General features: G+C 46.5%; 1 protein-coding gene across 6 annotated transcripts in view; it reads right to left on the reverse strand.

Annotated features, from left to right (window-relative positions):
* Window positions 1–21,736, reverse strand: part of NAV2 (neuron navigator 2) — a 426,264-nt gene that overhangs the window by 221,791 nt on the left and 182,737 nt on the right. For 5 of the 6 annotated variants that reach the window (XM_069565336.1, XM_069565339.1, XM_069565337.1 and 2 more), the window contains exons 5-7: window positions 21,225–21,495; window positions 16,578–16,646; window positions 7,486–7,646 (exon numbers count right to left, since the gene is read on the reverse strand). In XM_069565336.1, the coding sequence (XP_069421437.1) occupies window positions 7,486–7,646; window positions 16,578–16,646; window positions 21,225–21,495 (501 nt within the window). The remainder of the gene's footprint in view (window positions 1–7,485; window positions 7,647–16,577; window positions 16,647–21,224; window positions 21,496–21,736) is intronic. The other variant, XM_069565338.1, reaches the window with a different exon arrangement.

The following is a 21,736-nucleotide window of genomic DNA, read 5'->3' on the forward strand; positions in this document are numbered from 1 at the left end:
AGCCCAAAGTTGGGCACAAATGGTGCTGAACAAAGGCAACATGAAACATGGGCACCCCAGCCATACGCTCTTTTGCATGACCTGGACCACTGAATCAGCTTCATCTAAACTGTAATTTTAGGTCAGTATCTTGATTAACAGCAGAACATGGGCAACTTTTTCATGCTTCCCTCTCCCATTCACTAAGCCTGATAAAGAGCTTGCCTTGCCAACCACAAAGTGACAAGTTTATCAGTTCAGTTCAGTCACTCAGTCGTGTCCGACTCTTTGCGATCCCATGGACTGCAGCACACAGGCCTCCCTGTCCATCACCAACCCCCGGAGCTTGCTCAAACTCATGTCCATAGAGTCAGTGATGCCATCCAAAGACCCTGATGCTGGGAGAGATTGGAGGTGGGAGCTGATGGGGACGACAGAGGATGAGATGTTTGGATGGCATCACTGACTCAATGGACATGAGTTTGAGTAAACTCTGGGAGTTGGTGATAGACAGGCAAGCCTGGCATGCTGCAGTCCATGGGGTTGCAGAGTCAGACATGACTGAGCAACTGAACTGAACTGGTTCCAGTCCATTTTAGTTCACTGATTCCTAAAACGTCAGTGTTCACTCTTGCCATCTCCTGTTTGACCACTTCCAATTTACTTTGATTCATGGACCTAACATTCCAGGTTCCCACGCAATACTGCTCTTTACAGCATCGGACTTTACTTCCATCACCAGTCACATCCACAACTGGGCGATGTTTTCGCTTCGGTTCTGTCTCTTCATTCTTTCTGGAGTTACTTCTCCACTCTTCTCCAGTAGCATATTGGACAACTACTGACCTGGGGAGTCCCTCTTTCAGTATCCTATCTTTTTGCCTCTTCATACTGTTCATGGGGTTCTCAAAGCAAGAATACTGAAGTGGTTTGCCATTCCCTTCTCCAGAGGACCATGTTTTGTCAGAACTCTCCACCATGACCCATCCAGTTTGGGTGGCCCTAAATGGCATTGCTCATAGTTTCATTGAGTTAGACAAGGCTGTGGTCCATGTGATCAGTTTGATTAGTTTTCTGTGATTGTGGTTTTCATTCTGTCTGCCCTCTGATGGATAAGGATAAGAGGCTGACGGAAGCTTCCTGCTGGGAGAGACTGACTGTGGGGGAATCTGGGTCTTGTTCTGAAGAGCGGGGCCATGCTCAGTAAATCTTTAATACAATTTTCTGTTGATGGGCAGGGCTGTGTTCCCTCCCTGTTTTTTGACCTGAGGCCAACCTATGGTGAAGATAATGAAGAAAATGGGATCTCCTTCAAAAGGTCCCATGCTGCGCTGCCACACTCAGTGCTCCTGACCCTGCAGCAGGCCACCACTAACCCACGCCTCTGCTGGAGCCTCCTGGACACTCACAGGCTAGTCTGGGTCAGTCTCTTGTGGGCTCACTGCTCATTTCTCCTGGGTCCTGGTGGACACAAGATTTTGTTTGTGCCTTCCAAGGGTATTTCCCCAGTCCTATGCTCTGTGGTGGGATTAATGGCGATCTCCTCAAGAGGGCTTATGCCACACCCAGCTCTGCTGCACCCAGAGCCCCTTGCCCCTGTGGCAGGCCACTGCTGACCCGTACCTCCGCAGGAGACACTCAAACACTCAAAGGCAGGTCGGGCTCAGTCTCTGAGGGGCCTCCTGGTGCAGCAAACAAAACAAAAGGTTTTGTGTGAGCCCTCCGAGGATCTCTGGTGGGTATGGGGTTTGATGTTAAATGTGATTTCGCCCCTCCTACTGCCTTGCTGTGGCTTCTCCTCTGCCCTTGGACATGGGGTATCATTTTTTGCTTGGAACTAACATTATCCAGTTGATGGTCGTTCAGCAGCAAGTTGTAATTTTGGAATTCTCGCAGGAGAACATGAGCGCACATCCCTCTGCTCCACCACACAGATTCTAAATCAGTGGCTCCAATGTTATTCGGACATGACATTGTGCTAAACGCTGTTAAAATCCTATCTCCAGCCATGTCTGGCTCTCCTTGTCTGCCCAGCACAGGCAGAAATGAATAAGGAAGAAGGAAGTGACACAGAGAATGAAGGCCTGAGGAAGGAACTCACTAGAAAGTGCTGGTGGAGCCAAACAGCCAGTTAAAATCAAAGAATTCATTAATGCTTCGCAGTGACTCGGTGACAGAGAACTTTAGACCCACTTTACAGAAGGGAAAGCTGAGGCCTGGAGAAGTGTCTTGAGTGCCGGGTAGGAGTGAGCTTGATCTCAAACTCAAGTGCTTTTGCACTAAGCCACGGTCACCAGTTGTGACTGTCAGCAAGGTACCAAGATTAGTTTTTAGCAAATGATCTTGTTATATGCGTCAGCGTCTTAAAATAATTTGCTAATTTCAAAGACAAAATATTTTTTCCCAAGAGAATGAAAATAAAAGTGTCAAATATGGAGAGAAACTAATCCTCTCACACACTGTTGCTGGAAATTATAAATAGGGATAACCTCTTGGGAGCAAAATTTGGCACTGTTAAATGTAAAATGTGCACATACCCTTCAATAAGCAATTTCATTGAAACAGTTGTATACAAGCAAAAAAGACACATGAGGACATTAACCTCAAAACTATTTATAACATCAAAAAATTAGAAGCAATCTAAACGAAAGTGACTGAAAATATTAAAGTAAGTTCATACAATGGAACACAATGCAACAATTTTATGAAGAAAGAAAATGAATGATCCATTAAAAAATGTCTGTCCACGATTTGGTCATTTTATTTATAAGACTTAAGGTGTCCTATATAAAGTATTTCAAATAGTTCCTGGAAAAGAGTGAACATTAGGAAAAATTTATCAAAATGTTACAGTATATACGTTTAACTACAATTTAAAATAAGGAAATACAGAAAACTTAAAAAAAAAAAAAAAACCAAAAAATGTAATAGTATATGCATGAAAACAATGTTGTTTAGTCATTCAGTTCTGTCCAACTTTTTTACGACCCCATGAACTGTAGCCCGCCAGGCTCCTCTGTCTATCGAATTTTCCAGGCGAGAATACTGGAGCGGCCTGCCATTTCCTTGACCCAGGGATTGAACCCATGTCTCTTGAATCTCCTACACTGTCAGGTGGATTCTTTACCACTGAGCCACGGTGGAAGCCCGATAGAGGAATCCGAATTAAATGGTAAACAGTAGCTTTGTTTGGGAAGTGGGATTACAGAGGCTTTTTTTTTTTCTTTTAATAAATTTGTATTGCCTGAATATTTTAATATAATTATTTTTGTCTTGAAAATAAATATATTCTTTCTATAAAATGAAGAAGACATTAATATTCAGAAAAGACCATTCTCCTTACGCATAGAATTCAGTCTAGGAATACTAAGCCTTCCAAATTTATACGATGGACTAAATATTTTAGAAATGTATTAAATTTCTGGCAGTATTACCCATTCAGAGGATGTAAGTGAGGGAATGGAAGGAAGAGAAAAGAGATCATGCCACAAATGTTGGGGGTGGGGGTGAAAAAAACAGACAGCTATTTCATCTTCCCTGAAAATCTGCAATTCTGGCCTGGAGCCTTAAAGTCACTAAGAGCCAAAAGAGAAGGTGAAGGGCCACCCTAAGTCCCGGCCACCCCTTGACAGACGTTTCACAGCTGATGCTGCAGACACATTCTGCGGGGTCCCCCTGACACATTCAGGCCAGGCAAGGCTCGGCCTGGTTGTCGCCTGCAGGAGTGCAGATCCAAAGGTGGATCCAAACGATGAGTGATAATGATGCAACGGACAACTAGCAGGGTTTCTAAAGCCTAAGGCTCTGCCAACTTTCTTCCAAACCTATAAAATCTGAAACCTAAATCTCTAGGAAAACTAACAGGATGTGTTGCTACACAGGGCATTTCTGGGTTTTGTGTGTCACCTATGTCCTTGGCCACCCTAAGGGACAAAGTAATGAAATGTGTGAGTCCTGGCGTTTTTTTCCTAACTCAGAAGGAGGTATTACTTGTTATTTTCTTCTATTTTACATCTCAGTTGATTGCTCAGTATAATCAGAACTCAATTCAGTGATGATGACAAAAGGGGAGTTTGTATTTTGGGGCAAGATTTTAAGAGGAATGCTTTAGCACAAAGTATAAAGTGCACTGGGGTTTTTGAAAAGTTGCTTATTATAATTTCCTTTTATTCCTCTTAATCCTTTTTTTAAAATTGGGACTAAATGTTGAAATATTTTTGCCATTTATTGACAGAATAATGAACTTACTGATATGATTAGAGCAAACCTTAGGACTGGAAGTCCTAGGTTCGCGGGTCACAGAGAAAAGCAGATGAGTTGGTTCATCTGAGAGTGACAAGCCAGAGCCAAGTGCCATTCAGGTCTGACTGACCCACAAGAAAGCTCCAAGGAAGGACAGGTAATGAGACTCTATCCCGGACCCGATCTCATCGGAAAGCAGTCCACACCTCAACTAGAGCTCCAAGCACACTGAACGGCAATTTATCTGCTCGCGAAGCTTTCTCCAAGCTTTCTCCAGGTGAAGAATGATATCTAATGCGCCTAAGTACCTGCTGGGTCTAACACATGACCAGGTGGCTGAGTTATTTCTGTTCCCTGACCACAAACTATATTTTGCACGCAAGCCGCCAACTTCAGTCTGCAAGGTCAGATTCAAGGGAGAACACAGGGGCCATGAGGAAAGGAGGAGGAAATAGTGACAGTCTCTGAAGGTAAAACTCCATAACCCTTTACCTCAGGACAGTGGAAAAGTAATAAAAAGTACCCAGGTCTGTCCCAGCCTTGCTCTCCCTCAGCTCCTCAGGGCAGGAGAGGGTTAATAAATGTACCTCGGGTGCACCTGACCCTCCAGCAGTAATTTTTATCCCTGCAAATCCTTACAGGATTGTGAGCACATTACAGCTTCCAAAACATTCTCAGGCGTATTCCCTCACGTGACGCTCCTCACAGCCATCCCAGGGGACAGGACAGAGCCGGAGTTCAATTCCAGGAGCTAGACGCGGACATGAACTGCAGCCCTCAACTATCAGTCAGGGAAAGTTACTAATCTCATTTAGCCTCATTTTATCTGTAAAACGGAGTTAATATTCACCTCATGGAATGTTTGTGAAGATCAAGTAACATCACGAAAACCAAAGTCCCTGGCAAATATTATGCACTCCACAAGTGAATATGACTTTCCTTACTTCGACGCTGGAGCCCTTCCCTGGGGCGATGCCTCTGTCAGGACCCACAGCCCTGTCCTGCAGAAGGCCTCCCGGCTGTCTGCTCACTTGGGGCGCACACAGCAACACCCGCCCAGGACAGAAGCAGACTGGTGGCTGCCCCAGTGTCAGAGGGCAGCCCCGACTGGGCTGCCTGAGTGACCCTCTGTCGTGCAGGCCCTGGGACACAGGTCCAGCCACCAACCCTGCACCCTCCCACGTGTGTTCCCTCCACGGCGAACCTTTTCCTTATTTTCTCAACTTTTTGGACACTGGCCTCACATCTATCCTTGAAACTTTTTTCATGTCTCTTCTCCCCAAAGGATTATGAAACAAGGGCAGGCCGGTCTAGCAGAAGGCCCCACACAACCTTTCCCAACATCTTCTCCTTTCTCCCTACCTCCTTCAACCTGCACGCCTCTAACCAACTCTCAGTGAGCAAAGAAAGCTTAGAGCATTTCCTTTCTACTTTCAGGAAAAGCACTGTATAAACTGTGATTCTGGAACCAAAGTACCTGAGTTCAGTTCCATCTCCACCTCTCACTCTCTGCTGTGACCTCAGCAAGTACTTAACCTCTCTTTCCCTTAGTTCCATCCTTTGTACGGGAGGATAACAATACAACTTGGGGGGATTCAATGAGGCACATAATAGGAGCTCAACAAAATCAGTTCTCTTCTAGCTTATCTATGTATATAAATGTATCTGGAAGGTTATGCACAGAATAGTTCATACTGGTGTCCTTCAGGGAACATATGGAGGAGAACTTTTATTTGATAAAAACTTGTACCATTTTACAAGCATGTATTGTTTTTGTAATTTAAACACACTTTCAACAAGAATATACTTGGGTATGGTAAAGAAAAGGAAAGGAGGGGGAAGGGAGGTGGAAAAAGAAAAAAGAAATGTTTTCCCTGAGGCAAAAGTGGAAGGCTGGATCAAAGTCGTCAGTGGTTGAGACCTTCTGACTATAGCTTTAGGGCCTGGTGCAGAGTTCCTCTTGCCTTGTTGGGGAAACCTTCAGCCATATATACCTCAGCCCTACTTAGATTTCCTTCATGTTTCCTCCAGTGTTCCAGGTAGAGGTGGGTGTAGGGTCTACTGGACCAAGTTATCGTGGGCTGGAGGGGTGAGTGCAGGGTTTCTGATCTCATTCATGGTGGAAGGGCTGCCAGTCTCCAGAAATACTTTAGGGATCAGGAGGCAGCTCTCCCGGGTCCCAGGGGAAGAGGGGGCACTCAGGATAAGCCCTGGAATGATTCCACACTACCAGGCAGAAGTGCTTCCAAGGAGCCTGGGAAGCAACCCCCCCCCCCCCGCCCCCAAGAAGTCCAGAACACTTTAGGAGGAAGGCAATGGCACCCCACTCCAATACTCTTGCCTGGAAACTCCCATGGATGGAGGAGCCTGGTGGGCTGCAGTCCATGGGGTCGCTAAGAGTCGGACATGACTAAGCGACCTCACTTTCACTTTTCACTTTCATGCAGTGGAGAAGGAAATGGCAATCCACTCCAGTGTTCTTGCCTGGAGAATCCCAGGGACAAGGGAGACTGGTGGGCTGCTGTCTATGGGGTCACATAGAGTCGGACATGACTGAAGCGACTTAGCAGCAACAGCAGCTGCTTGTTACTGAAGAATCTTCAAAGCTGTCTCAATTTCCCCATTTCTCCAATGTCTCATGAGACACAGACTGCAGCAAGCTAAGGTCTGTCTTATTAACTTCTATGCAAGAGTCCCCACAGGGTTATTTACCTTTTCCCCATAACCTAAAACTTCAGTATTATGTACAGTCAAAATTTTAAAAAAAACATATCCTTTTTTGGTAAGAGTTATATTATCAGAATGCCAGGAGGAATGCTGCCTACTCCTTATATGTAGCCAAGACATTCATTTAGCCAACCTACATTTCTGACTTTTTCAAAGGGTGAGAATCCTCATTTCTAATTGCCCTCACATCACTTCTGATGGGTAAAAACCTATCAGCTCACAAAGCTTCATTTCTAGAGAATCGTCTACTCTATACAGCATGTTCTATGAAAATTTATTTTCAAATTGCAAACTCTTATATTGCTTCTATGTGTCTTCTGGACCCTACCCAGACAAACATAGCTATTCCTGCTGGAAACTACGAAAATGTAATATTTTCCTCACCTTATTAATACCTCTGCTAACAAAGGTCCTGCCAAACGAGCATATTCTTCTGAGCAGTTCCCCTCACTGTATTTGCAGTCCCACACTTACCCCAAGGAACTGGATCTGCTATAAAGGAAGATGTCAGAAAGGACCCCCAAGAAAGTGGCTTACCTTTCTCGTGGCTGCTTGATGGCGGGGGCGGGGAAGTGACCGGTTTAGACTTGTCATAGTTGTTAAAGCTCTGGCTCCGTCGGTTGTTAGCAGTGGCTGACCCTCCGCGTGTCTTGGCCTCGCTGCCTGCAGCGGATACCCTCGCGGTAGGACCTGGAAGTCTAAAACGCAAAAGCAACAGAGTAATCGCTTCAGTCTCAGGAAAACAGTAGCATCTCAGAAGAAGGAACTGCAGCCATGCAAGAGGGAAAAGAAACCATTCAAGACATCGGCCCTGTGGTGGCTTGCTGGTCCAAGGACTCAGTGGGACCACCACAGACATCCAGGCTATAACGACCTCAGTCCAAAGGCAAAGTATGAGCTGTTTTCCTTCGAGCACAGAAAGAGAAATATACGACTATGTTTGCTGATTAGAAATACAAAGCTCAGGAGTTCCCTGGTGGCCCAGTGGTTAGGATTCTGGGCTTGCAATGCCATGCCCCAAGTTCAATCCCTAGCCAGGGAACTAAGATGCCACAAGCCACACAGGATGATCAATAATAATAATAAAGCAAAGCTCATCTTCTTTTTTCTCCGGGATGAGTAATTTTAATTTTCAACAGGACCAAATCATGTCATCTCAAATTCTATCATGAGTGGAACATAAAGCCCTGTTGAGACACTAAACTGTTTACGTTTTATGTGCATCTCTTCTGAAAGGTATTGAAAATGGTTTGGGGGTTTTTTTTGCCATAATCTAGGGATGTAAGTATCAAGAAAAAGATTTAACTTATGATGGACATAAAGGGAACTGCTACCTGAGAACCTAACACGTCTGCAATGAAAACTTATGGCCTGGATGGAAACATTTGTTCAGACATGCATTTTCCTTCAATACCTGACAACCTGTCTCTGTAGACGTTACTCTGAGATTGAAGCCCAGCTTCTCTTAAGTAGATAGATAAAATCATATATTCCTTCTGTAAAATGAGCAGGAGTCTGTTAGCCTAAAGACACACACTTTCCCTTTAAATAAAACACTTCATTTTTGGGGTGGTTTGGGAAATAAAATCAGTAGACTAATCTTTAGTAATGTGTCTAAAGATATTATGGCCCATTCCCCAGAGAGTTAAGGCTAAGACTCCCCAGATCAGAATTTTTGTTCAGGGACTACTAGGCAGACTTTCCAATCATTAAAGTTGAAAGATGAATACATGATGAAATATTTAGTAATATCTTTCAGCTAAAACCCACTTAGCAGTGTTTAAAAGCCACTGGAACCTCAGCTGACCAGCATTAGATCTAGTGATAAGTCTGAATTTTCAACTCATAAAGCTTTCAGACTTCTCTTTCCACACAAATCTGTAAGTAAGCACCAAAGAAGTCTGCAGTCTGGAAGCATTTTAGATAGAAGCAGGCAAACACTTTAAACTTTTTTCTTGTTGGCTAAGCAAGAAAGATGGCTATACAGTAAGCAGAGAACATGAGCTGGTGTGAGAGAACTGTAAAATTCATACAGTCAAGAAAAAGCTGGCCCAGTTCCTTAACTGGGAGCTAGGAGAGAAGGAAGGGGGTGAGTTTTCCCCAAAAAAGTGGCAGAGGGAAGGCCTCACTTCTCACTACACTAGGGGGATTTACCCCTCTGTTAAGTTACCCCATCTTATTTGGGGAAGATAGTCACCCCATGAGGACAGGCACAGAGAGGGATGCAGAACCAGCAATGTCAGGGCCTGTGTTTGGGGACCAAAGTGGCCAGCTTAACCAATCAGAAGAGGCCCAGCAAAGGGATCTTGGTATCTTGAGGTTCTGATTCCAGCACAAACATCTTGTAAAGTCTCCAAGATGGACAGTGTTATCTGAGGACTCACAGCCAGAGGTGGAGCTGCTGCAGGTGCTGACGTGGGGCTCCTCCAGGCTGGACTCTGCAGGAGTTTTTATGCCCACAGATAGGCCTGGAAAAGGATGATGGACTTGTTCCAAGATGATGTCATAGCAACAGTTTTAAGTAGTGCAGGCTAACATAGGCCACAGCATTCTACTCCAGTGTGGAACTGGCAAAGAACAGGGAAGCAAAAAGCATCGAGGAGGGAAAAGATGTGTTCCTTTCAGAGTGGCCAGAGAGGCCTCCCTGCTCTAACCTGGGACTGGACCACAGATTTTTCAGGGTGGCACAGGGCCATTATGGAGGCAAGAAATCAGTAATGGATGGGATGGCCACATCTTTGAATGAAGTGGGCAACCTGGTCCTCTATGAAGCAGTGTGATATAGTGGATAAAATGAGCTTTTTCCTTTCAAATACAGACATAATATTGGCCCATTGTTATAATCTGAGACTCATATTCTGTGTTTGTCACTTTGGAATAATAGTAAAGTGCCCCATGGGATAACTGTAAACTTGAAATGGGACTCAATGTCCAGCCTGCTGTTTAAGTACTCATTGCAGGTTGGTTCCCCTCCTCCTCCTCTCGGCTGAGCGTAGATTCCTAAAGGAACTGGACACGGTCATAAAGAAAACATGTTATGGTATAAAAAAAGAATCGCACAAATAAAGAAGGAAATAGATCTAAGTTAAAGAAGCAGAAGAGAGCTGGAGATCAACATTTCCAAAGAGGCATGACAGGCTTTGGCAAACAGGATTCATCATTTCCCTAAGGAACAATGGAGAAGAACAACTCCTTCATCCAAGTATTTGTGACAAAGACCTTACACTTGGGGTACCTGTGAGCCATCTGTGAGCTCCACTCCCCAGACTGAGACATCCTCAGTCCTGGATTAACTGAGACAGCTCTGGTTTCCCAGGTGCAGTCACCATCATCTCCTCCTTGAGTCAGAACCTAGAGGTGCTGCACAGATCGACATGCCCTTTAATGGCTGCAGGTTGTGCCAAGTTTTCTGAGACCTGGAAGAGGAGGTCTGGAAGGCCTTGAGGGCAGCTGACATGGCAAATAAAGATGGGTAGCACATACCGAGCCATCAAAAGCCACCATAAAGCTCAAGCCAACTCACATCACTCCCTACCTCCCCACCATCACACCCTAGTAAGAACAGCACCCTTAACTTGATCAAATGGGAAAACTGGGTAGAGACCAAGTAACCTCTTCCGAGTGTCAGAAGGAATCCCTGTGAACACTGTGCTTTAAAACTTGGGTTCTGTTGTGAACGGGGTGAGACAGCTGCTTGCTCCAAAGCAAGCCCTCCATTCCTCTGAAACTTTCAGCAGCGTCTGCCCCACAAACAAAGGCCATGAGTGAATGTGTAGCGGGTGGGAAGTAAGAAAAAGAGCTTCATTTGGATCCACCCAGGAGGGAACCGAAACATCCCTTGGGATGAGTCAATCCACAAACTGAATTCATTCAGACTGAATTGAAAGCGCAGGGTTTCAAAGCCAAAGGTGCCCATGAGAACCGAAGATACCTGAGCCATCTGCGTGAGGGCACTGGACTCCACAAACTGAAGAAGGGATATGCTATGTCTGTGTTCCTGAGTCCTTCCTTACCCCGATTTGTGTGTTGAAATCGTAATGCCCAATGTGATGGTATTAGGGAGTTGATGAGGCCATTAGGCAGAGCCTCATGAATGAGATTAATGCCCTTATAAACGAGGACCCAGAGCGTTAGCTCGCCTCTTCCACCATGCGAGGACACAGCAAGAAGTTGGCAGCCCACAGCCTTGAAGCGGGCCTTTACCAGAATCCAACCAGGCTGGCACCTTGACCCTGGTCTTCCAGTCTCCAGAACTGTTAGCAATAAATTTCTGCTGCTTATAAGTCACCCAATCTGTGGTGCTTTATTATGGCAGCTCCAAAAGACCATCACAGGGTTCTAGCTTGGTCTTATTTAGATCTTAATGGCTGATGGACTCTAGCTAAATTACATATGTGTTGATAAAAGAATATGAAAGGTCAGAAGTAATTCTGGGAAGGAAAATGACGACCTTGGAAGTTGGTGGATGGTCAGGGAAGGTTTCAAATAAAAGCGACCCAGAGAAAGAATCAGTGTCTGGAATGTGAGTGGGGGCAAGAAGATAAGGGGCAGAGGGCTTATGCAGAGGGAAGCTTACAGAAAAGCAGAGGAAAGAAAGGGCTGGTGTGTGCTGGGGTTTGTGGGGGGCAGCGTGGGAGGAAACGAGGCTGGAAAAGCAGGTGGGGCCAGCCTCAGGGTCACACTATGAACCCTGGACTCGGTCTGGTCCTCCAGCAAGGAGACAGTCATCCTGGAGGCTGAGGGTAGAGCTAGAGCTGAAAAGCAGAGTAGCTTCCAGTGTCCAATGGTACAGGCCCCAGCCAACCTTCTGAAGCTGATTCTTGTTAACATCCTTGCGCATCAGGACCACTTTCTCTCCCGGCCTGGGAGCAGCAGCTGTTTGTCCATTCAGCATCCTTCCAAAGCAGAGCTGGGTCTTGCTCATGGGGAACAGCGGCAGGTACCAGAACAGATGCTGCCCCGCAGTGCCCACCTCATCAGAACAAGCAGAGAGAGTGCAGCAGGTCAACCTCAAATCATCCACACCCTGCCTCATCCAGAGTGCCGGAAGGTTCCAACAGCTCCTTTGTGAGAGGGACTCTGCGTCCTGCAGCCATTCCGGGTCCAGACAACAGTTACAAAATGAGAGGACACGGACGGTTCTCTGAAACAGGCATGCTGCTTTTTGAAAAAATGATGTTTAAGGGAAGAGGCGTAACAAAGGAGCAGAAGGAAAACTCTGCTGCTCTGGGAGCCCGCGGTCAATGTCTCCAACACGTACGTGCACAGCCAAGCGGGCAGGGCGGTAAGACTGCCATTCCCGGCACATAACCTGCGCGTGCGTTCTGGCTCCACTTGCTGTACTTGCTAATGAGAAGAAGAAAGTGGTTCTCCCACAAACCACTTCAAAGGCCAGGAGCAGAAGATGACCCACCCCCCACTCCAGAGAGATGGCAGCTTGCGTGCACGTGCTAAAGACCTCGGAGGGCAGAGGTCATAATCGGAGATGCTTTTTGCCAGACAAGATGATTAAATGCCAAGTCTCTCAACTCCACAGCATCTGCTTTTCAGCAGCTGGGTGGAGAGGACTGAACTATTAGCCACGCTGATTCCTCTCCACCAGATGGTCGTGTAGAGATCAACTCTGTGGGACACCCCAGAGCTGGACCAGACCAGCTGAAACCACCAACAGCAGCCTATCAGCTAGTTACGGCGCACTGATTACACGCCAGGCAGCAAAGGGCTGGCAACGACTTTATTTAATCCACACAGCGCTGTGAGTGAGGCAGGACTACTTTTTACCAACAAGGATGGAAATTAACTAATTAGCCCAGGTAACATAGTAAGCGGTGAACACAGGGTTTGCTAGCTTTGACTGCAAAGCTGCACTCTTAGTCACCAGGCTTCAATGCCTCCCACAGGCAGAATAAGCCTAAATATCTGAGGCTCACCAGGGATACCAAGATCTCTTATCAACACAATGCAGTGATCAGAGGTGGAAATTCATGGGAATTCTTCATCCCTGTACCAGCTCCCTCCATCAGTTCCTTTCCTGTAGACTCAAGGTGAAGCTTCCCTCCCTGCTCAACACCCCTGGTGCCTGTCTAGGTGTCTGGCTCAGGTATTTGCACCCGAAAAGAAACTTATTTCCAGAGACTTCATCAGTATTCGCACCTGAAAAGAGACTTATTTCCAGAGCTCTGGAAGAGGTGTCCAACTCAGCCAGAGGGGTAGGCAGGGCTGTTTCTTTCGGCAACCAAACTTCACTGCAACCCCCAGTGCCTGATCATCTAAAATCTCTATTAAGATTGTGCTCAAGGCTAGTGGTGGGAAAGTGGGGGTGAGGAGAAGGCAAAAAGGAGTGTTAGGCAAATAATAAAAGAAGATGCCTTCGGTCAAGCAAGAGATGACAAGAGTGAACATCGACATTTTAAGAAGAATCAGTGAACTAAAATGGGCTGGAATGGGTGAATTTAATTCAGATGATCATTATATATCACCCACTCAATGGACATGAGTTTGCGCAAACTCCAGGAGCTAGTGAAAGACAGGGAAGCCTGGTGTGCTGCAGTCCATGGGGTCGCAAAGTGTCAGACACAGCTGAGTGATTGAACAACAACAACAATCCCTTTATCAGGCTCATCAGAAACAAAACGCATCCAAAAGGAAATCCAGGTGAGGGACTGGGCTTGCCTGGTGGCTCAGAGGTCAAGAATTGCCTGCAGTACAGGAGCTGCAAGAGACGAGGGTTTGATTTCTGGGTTAGGAAGATGCCCTGGAGGAGGAAATGGCAATTCACTCCAGTGTTCTTGCTTGAGAAGTCCCACGGGCAGAGGAGCCTGGCGGGCTGCAGCCATAGGGTCACAGAGTTGGACAGGACTGAGCATGAGCACTAGGACTCTGATAGGAAGCCAGACCTTGGCTTTGGGTCAGTTTGGAAGGCCTGTGCCCAGCACGCCTCCAGGGCAGGGCAGACCAGCCCATCATTCAGTTCTTCCTCTTTTCCCACCCCTCCCTGCAACTCCACCTCCTTCCATCATCCGGGACTGATAAGACATCCTTCAGGGGATGTGCATGTGCTTTCAATTAGATTATTTCCCAACTAGCTCCTGTCTTCTCTCTCTCTCAGAACTAAGCACATCGTGGGAACAAACACTAGATTTCAGGTTTCCTCCACGCTCCCCACCCCCTTCCTTTCCTGCATAGGACTTTGCATGATACACACACACAAAATGGGATCCCAGTTCACTGTGTGTTGGGGTGGGGACAGTGGGCTGTTAGGGAAAGCAGTCACTCTGTAGCACAGTGCTAACGATTGCATATCTGTGCTCCCTTCTCCCCAAATGCATACCGTGTCATGCCGGTGTGACAGATCTGGAGAGGGCTCTTGGGGAGGTCATGAAGTCATGAAGCTTACAGGGGAATAGCAGTTAGCCCAGATGGCGATAGTCAGGCTCACTTGCCCCACATCCTATAAACAATGACTCGGCCTGGTTATGAAACAGCTAAGATCATTTATAGCAATGCAGACAAGTATCATGACGTACTAACTTGGCCACGCACCACCTTTGTTCACGTATACCTATATAAACAGCACCTGAAACAGCCCATGCGTCTGCTGTGACGGCCACAGCAGAATAAAGGGTGTCTGCAGTTCCTATGGCTCCTCTCATTTTCTTTCAGCTTCCCCACTCACGCCTTGCCGACCCTAGGTTTGGCAATCAGCAAGACAAAGGTGGAGCTGCCTCAGGAGAGACAGGAGAGCTTGCTTCTCTCTGCTCTCTGCCATGTGAGGACACAGGAAGAACACAACCCTCTGGAAAGCAGGAGGTGGGCTCTCACCAACGCAACGGTGTTGGCACCCTGATCCTGGATTCCCCAGCCTCCAGAGCTGTGAGCAATAAACCTGTGTTGAATCACCCAGTCTACAGTGATGCGCCTTAAGAGCATGAGCACACTAAGACACACAGCTGCTGCTGCTGCTGAGTTGCCTCAGTTGTGTCTGACTCTGTGCGACCCCACAGACGGCAGCCCACCAGACACCCTCATCCCTGGGATTCTCCAGGCAAGAACACTGGAGTGGGTTGCCATTTCCTTCTCCAATGCATGAAAGTGAAAAGTGAACGTGAAGTCACTCAGTCGTGTCTGACTCTTCGCGACCCCAGCAAGAGTACTGGAGTGGGGTGCCATTGCCTTCTCCGACACAAGGCTAGAAGGCAGTGATGACAGTAGGTCCCCCAGTACCAAGTCTGGCTAACAGGCTGACTTGTTCTACAGAAAAGCAGCTGCCCTGTGGCAGGGCCCTGTGGCTTCTCCCCACAGCCAGGTGGATCCTGAGTTGAGCCTCCCCAGGTGTAAGCTTTATAGAAAAGTTAACTATTAGAAAAGGCACTCAGCCAGAGCCTAAGAGAGTGGGGGGCGGCATGCAGACCTTCTTTAGCCATGGGTTACATGAATACGGAGAGAAACACAGTCTGGGCATCCTTTTAGCTTGAAGTCAGATTCAGTGAAAAGAAATACTAGCTGAAAATAACGAGGACGAGATTTTATTTCTGTCAGGATGCTACAAGGACGTGATGAGGCAAAAGGCCAGAAGGAATGGTTGAAATGTAAGATTTTAAAAACCAGCATCAACAATCCAGGGTTGTATGCTGTGCTAAGTCACGTACCAGAATTCGAGGAGGAGGAGGTGGAGGGGAGAGCTGTGACGCAGTGGTTACAGTGAGGTCTGGGGTCAGATTACCTGGGCTCAAGTCCTGGTTTTTCTGCTTTCTGTGTGACTTTGATAACGTACTGAACTTGCTAAATTTTAGTTTCCTCATCTATAAAATGGGGATAACAACATGACCTACCGCAAGAAGACTGACTTGAAGATTAAGATAATGCATTCATATTGGGCCTAATATACATTCAATAAATGTTAGCTGTTAACACACAGTAGGTACAAGGATATAACTGGCGTTTCCCGTATCCTGGCACGGGTCCTCACAGGACGTGGTAGACGCCAAGCTGAGTCAAGAGAATTAGTGAGCAGGCCTAGTTTTTATTTTCAGGCAACTGAGGTGATCCAACCATGTACACAAGAGCATCCAGAAATAAAAATGAGACATAGTTGCCTTGTTGCTCCATCTCCTCCAAACAATTAGATTCATGCTTCAGGTCTTTAACACTCAGGGGGAAAACCAATCCCACGTTAGTCATTTTACGACAGCACCAATAACAAAAAGCATAACAGACATAAAACAAGATGCAGGTGAGGGGGGATCAGGGCCAGGATAGAGCAGGGAGTCAAACTCTTCATAAAATTACTATAGAAAGCCATCTAAAAACTCACCTCTCTAAGTCAGAATGGACTTTGATGTCCAAACAATCAAAGACAAAAAAAAACTCAATGAGATGCAGAAACGTTAAGTACAACTAAACCTCATAACCACAATCACACATATACACACACACACACACCTTCAGCCCCAGGGAGACTCTCGAGACTCTACACGCAACACTTGGTCATCAGCCAAAGCATGTTTGGTTTTTCCCAAACTGCAAACATGTCAGGGGGCGGAGGACCAAAAGGAAGTGCAGCCAGGGCAAAGGGTCGGACGAGGGGCTGGGTTGAAACCATGCTTTGCGGGACGTGGACAAGGTCTAACCTAGAGATCTTTTTCTGACCCAGAGTGAAGCGGATGATTTTGCTTTGTGATGAGTCCTTGGAAGATGCACTGCATGACAGGAAAGAAAAAAGTGGAAGAGATGAGTGAGAGGAGAGAAGATGCGTTAGACACATTATCAACAGGAGTCCCAAGACACAGCGAAAGCCCCCGGGTTTCCCTCTGCCCGATTTTTCTACAACATGCAGCCTTCTCCTTAGGTCTAATTTGATAAAACTCCAACGTAAGGAAACTGCTGTTCAAAATTATCTGAGAACTTTGGTGGTTTTCTTTTTCTTAACTCCAAATCTCTTTTCTGCCATCAGTCACTACAGGGTCTTCTTCCGCAATGAGATCCTAAAGCCAGGGGTCTCTGACAAGTAAACTTTGTACCTTTCTAAAGTATTCAGATGTTTCTACTCCACTTGCTTATTCTATTGGAGTGCTCTCTGGAGGAGTGTCCTGAATATCCCACTAAGCTGACCCTAAATAAGGGTGGCCTGGGTGTTCAGTCATGTGTGACTCTTTGCGACCCCATGAACGGTGGACCACCAGCCCCCTGTCCATGATTTTCCAGGCAAGAATAGTGGGGTGGGTTGCCATTTCTTTCTCCAGGGAAGCTTCCTGACCCAGGGATCAAACCCACATCTCTTGTGTCTCCTGCATTGGCAGGCAGATTCTTTACCAGCTGAGCCACTGGGGAAGCCCAAATAAGGGTGGAGATATTTTCAAGTTTGGCTGGTCTCAGGAATGTTTGCTGTCCATGGTATCAGCAATGACCATTTCAAATCTTCTGAACTTGCTACATTCTGGGCTTTACACCATAAACTTATGAATATGAAGAATCATGGATGGACTTAATAAATGGTTCAGCTTATTTACTGCCTTATGAAAGAGAGAAATATTTATCTTTCTTGCATCCATAGCACCTATAACATGTGCATAAAAGGATCTGAGGTGAGAAATACAATGCTGGTGTCTCAAAACTTAGGATGTGAAGGAAGACAGAGAATTAATTTTTTTAAAAGCAATTCTTTGTATTTTTCTAAAAAGCTAAATATTGATACGATGTAAACGAGACACAGAGAGACAGAGGAACTTCACAAGGTGAAAGGTGGATCGACTTCTCAGCCATCATGTAAATTAATGAGAAAAGCTGATAAGAAGTAAAAGTCAGTCTCCATTTAGTCACCATAGAGGAATTGCTTTCTCCTTTATGCCAGTATCTCAATTTTCCTTGCTAAGCTTCCACAACTCTTTTTTTTAAATTAACAAACATTATGGAAAAGTTGTCAAGTTTTAGTATTTGCTATCTTGAGAGGCATGGTGTTTAGGCATATTTGTGCCTAGTGGAGCTCTAAGGAAGGATCAACACAAACCTGGTATTTGGGAGTTGCGTCAACATTTGATGTTAATGATCAAGGGTCTGAACCATTACCCTTGGGATCTGGGCTATCAGAACTTGGGGATAGAAATACAATGGAACTAAGCCAGATAAGTGACTTTACTGTTTTTAAATTTACAGCCAGCACGTGAGTATGGAGTATCACATCTCTAGACTTTGAGAACAAGATTATCCTCCGGAAGGAAAACTAGAAAGCATCAGTATGTCATGGATAAAACCAACCATCTGCTAAAGTAACCCAACAGGGGCCAAATAAAGGGTGAAGGGGGCCAAGTAAAGGGTGAAGGAGGACACAGAACGATTCCAGAGCCCGACTTGTCTCATCACCACATTGTAGGGTCGGGGGGCATGATGGAAGGAACCACTCTGGAAAAAATGGACATTAAAAACCTGGCTTAAGTGAGTGTGGCTGCTCTTTCGGTAAAGCATCTATTTTTCACTCTTGCAGTTTTGTGACCACACCACACGGCATGCAGGATCCTTTTTCCCTGGCTAGGGATGGATCCCGTGCACCCTGCAGTCGAAGTGCAAAGTCTCAACCACTGCACTGCCAGGGAAGTCCCTCTAGGTAAAGCATTTATTAACAGCAGGATGCTTTTTCTCACTGGGAGATGGGTATCCTGACTGGGACTTCCGGTTCTTTTGAGAAGACAAAAGCTTACTGTGGTGACGGATGCCTCAGGCTATCATAGCTCAATGAGAGAAGCCCAGTGTTTTTCAACACATGTTCCTTGGAACCCTATGCAATGAGACACTCTTATAAGAGTTCTGTGGCTCAGTTTGAGAAGGCTTTCTACACCTTCTTCTGAAGATTCCCAGGGTACACAAGTCCTTTCCCCTACCCGCCCCCCCAGGTTCCTTGTCTCAGTAAGTGCCACCATTTGCCTAAACACTCAAGCTGGAAATCAAGGACGTGTCTGTGATTCTTCCCTTCCTCACGCCAGACAGTCAATCTACCTATAGTCCTGTTGGCTCATCCTCTAAAATACCCAAACTGATCCATCTCCATACTTGCTCCACCAACTTGATCTAAGCCACTGTCACCTAGAGCAGGGATTCCCCAGCCTCTGAGAGCTAATGCCTCATGATCCGAGGTGGAGCTGATATAACAGTAATAGAAAAAAAGTGCACAACAAATGTAATGTGCTTAAATCATCCTGAAACCACCACCACCCTGCCCTGGCCCATGGAAAAATTGTCTTCCACGAAACTGGTGCCAAGAAGGTTGGAGACCGCTGACCTAGAGGATGACAAAGCCTCTTAGCTGGGATCTTTCCTTCTATTCTTGACCCTTCCACAGTCTTATTCTCTAGAGAGAAACAAAAGTGATTTTAAAATAACAACTGTAAATTAAGTCTCCTTCCTGCTCAAGACTGCCCAATGGCCTAATTACCTTTAGAATGAAATACCGACTCTTCAGCCTGCATAGCTGTCCCTGTGACCTTGCTTCAGGGCTATGGCACTACACAGCTCCACGGGTGACCAGTCTCATTGTCTTTCATGTCAATGGTGGCAGCTCTCTTTGCTTATCAGGCTGCCTTTCACTTCACACTCCCCTTCACCCACAGAGCTCCAGCCATACTAGCCTTCCCTCGGCTCCTCCAACCTGCCCAGCTTACTCCTACCACAGGGCCTTTGCACCAGCTGCTCCCGTCTCCCTGATCTATTCCACACCTGCATGGCGAGCTCTCTGTCACTCCCATTTCTACTTTGGTGTCAGGTCCTCAGAGAAACCTATCAACCCAACTTAAATTTTGAACCCAATCCCTCTGAATCTCATTATCTTCTTGTACTACCACTTCTGATATTTCTCTTCCCACTTTTGCCAGCCTCCTCCAGCAGGATGTAAGGAGCAGGCACCAATTTTTCCCCCATAGAACCCTTCCCTGCAAGTTGCTATCCAGGGAATAAGCTCTCTGCAGCATGCAGTGTGGGAAATGATGCCCAGGTCATGTGGTCATCCTGACCCCACTAGGGATCACAGAATGGCTTCCACCCAGGGGACCCTTCCGGGCAGAGGTGTGGAGGCTGGCTGCCTGGCTGTCCAGGCCTTGTTGCTAGTCCAGGCATCCCTGCTGGCCCACAGATTTTCACAATGAGAATGGGATACAATTAGATAATTAATTAGGGGTTCTGACTTACATCACATCTGTCACTGCTGGTTTTAACACAATCACAGTTGGGAAGCAGCACTTTCTCCTGGGGAAAGACAGCTGTGACCATTAACCATCTCGAGGGCAGCTGCTTTGTTTCAACCACTTTGTGCTTTGCCCAACTACAAATGGCTACCAAGGGCATGACGGTGTGTGAGAAAACCTATGATTATTAATGCTGGTGCTCTGGGGGACTGGAAAGAAAAAGCCATCACTCTGTAGCACATATTCAATGAAATCAAGCAATCAATTTGAGTGGTGGCATTTAGGTTTGATAGCTAAAGTTTTACGGCTTAAAAAAATTTTTTCTTCTCCAAAACTTTACTATGAGTCAAAAACTTTCTAGTTCCTAATCCCCTCCTCTATTTTTTCCCCCTCATTAAATGTTTTATGAAGTGATTTTTTGTGGTGTTGTTTAGGAATGCAGCTATTAGCATGTGAACAGCGTAGACAGTAACTGTTCTGTTGTTCTGCTGGTATACCATTCCTTGCAAGATCCTCTGGAAACACCAACAAAAACTCGGTCCTGATCCAAACAGCAGAGGGCCATGGCAGACACTGCTCCTCAGGCTCCAAGGTCAACAAAACCCAGGTACACTGAACGGGAACGGCTCCCCATCAGGAGATACTGGCCCACTCAGAGAAGTGGGCAGCCTCTCGTCCTGCTAAAAACCACTTGCTATCTTTCTCTGGGTTTCTCAGGATTTCTCTTCTGGCAAAGCAGAGGTATCTGCTGAAGAACTTCTGCCTCCACTAAGCAAAACTGTTTTGTACGTATAACACTGGATACCCAGCCTGTAGGCTGACACACGGAAGTTTGAAGCCTATTTTAGGGGCTGTTTATTGCCTACGAGATGTGTGTGTTAACAAGCTAGAGTTTAAGGCGGGAGCGGCTGGTGACTCTGATCTCTAATACCCCTATCTCCACCAGGCACATCCATTGCAAGGTCATGCTGATTCCCCACAAACTACTGGTAGTTCTCAGATCTGCAGAAGCGTAAACGCGAACCACGTGGGGCGCAGGCTAGAAGGGGGTCAGTGTGAAGAAGACCCTGAGAAAAGCCGAATCATCAGTTGACGAGGAGTGCCCACCTGGACTGCATCTCGGCTTGTGCTTTTGATGGCTGATGTGGCGCTGGTTGGTGAGGCTGGCAAGGGGCTTGGGGGGTGGCTGGCACCTGCTGCTGAGGAGGGCCAGCCTGGCACTGGGAGGGGGCCCCTGCCGCCTGGGACCCGGTGGGCGGCAGTGGCGAGGGGAGGTGCGGCTTCTGGGGCTGCGGCGGCTGCTGCTGCTGCTGCTGCTTGTACCGGGAGAGGCTGAAGAAGAGGCCTAGGATGGCCTTAAGATTTCCATTCCTGATCTCTGCAAGACAATGGGGAGATTCTGGTTAGAGGAGGAAGCCCTTCTGGGGAGTTCTGTCTCACACCCTTTTAGGAGGCAGTTTCAGCCCCCGCGTGAGTTTTAATTCCTCTAGGATAGGACAGATTTCCTGAACACTTAATTGGTATCACAGTCAATTAAAATCTGGCCTAAACCACAGAGAAATTAGCTGATTTCTCCCCACTGGGATTAGAGTGGGTACCCGAGGCAAGTTGCAACTGGG

This window comes from Ovis canadensis, chromosome 21 (genome assembly GCF_042477335.2).
Source record: "Ovis canadensis isolate MfBH-ARS-UI-01 breed Bighorn chromosome 21, ARS-UI_OviCan_v2, whole genome shotgun sequence".
In the NCBI taxonomy this organism is placed as follows: domain Eukaryota; kingdom Metazoa; phylum Chordata; class Mammalia; order Artiodactyla; family Bovidae; genus Ovis; species Ovis canadensis.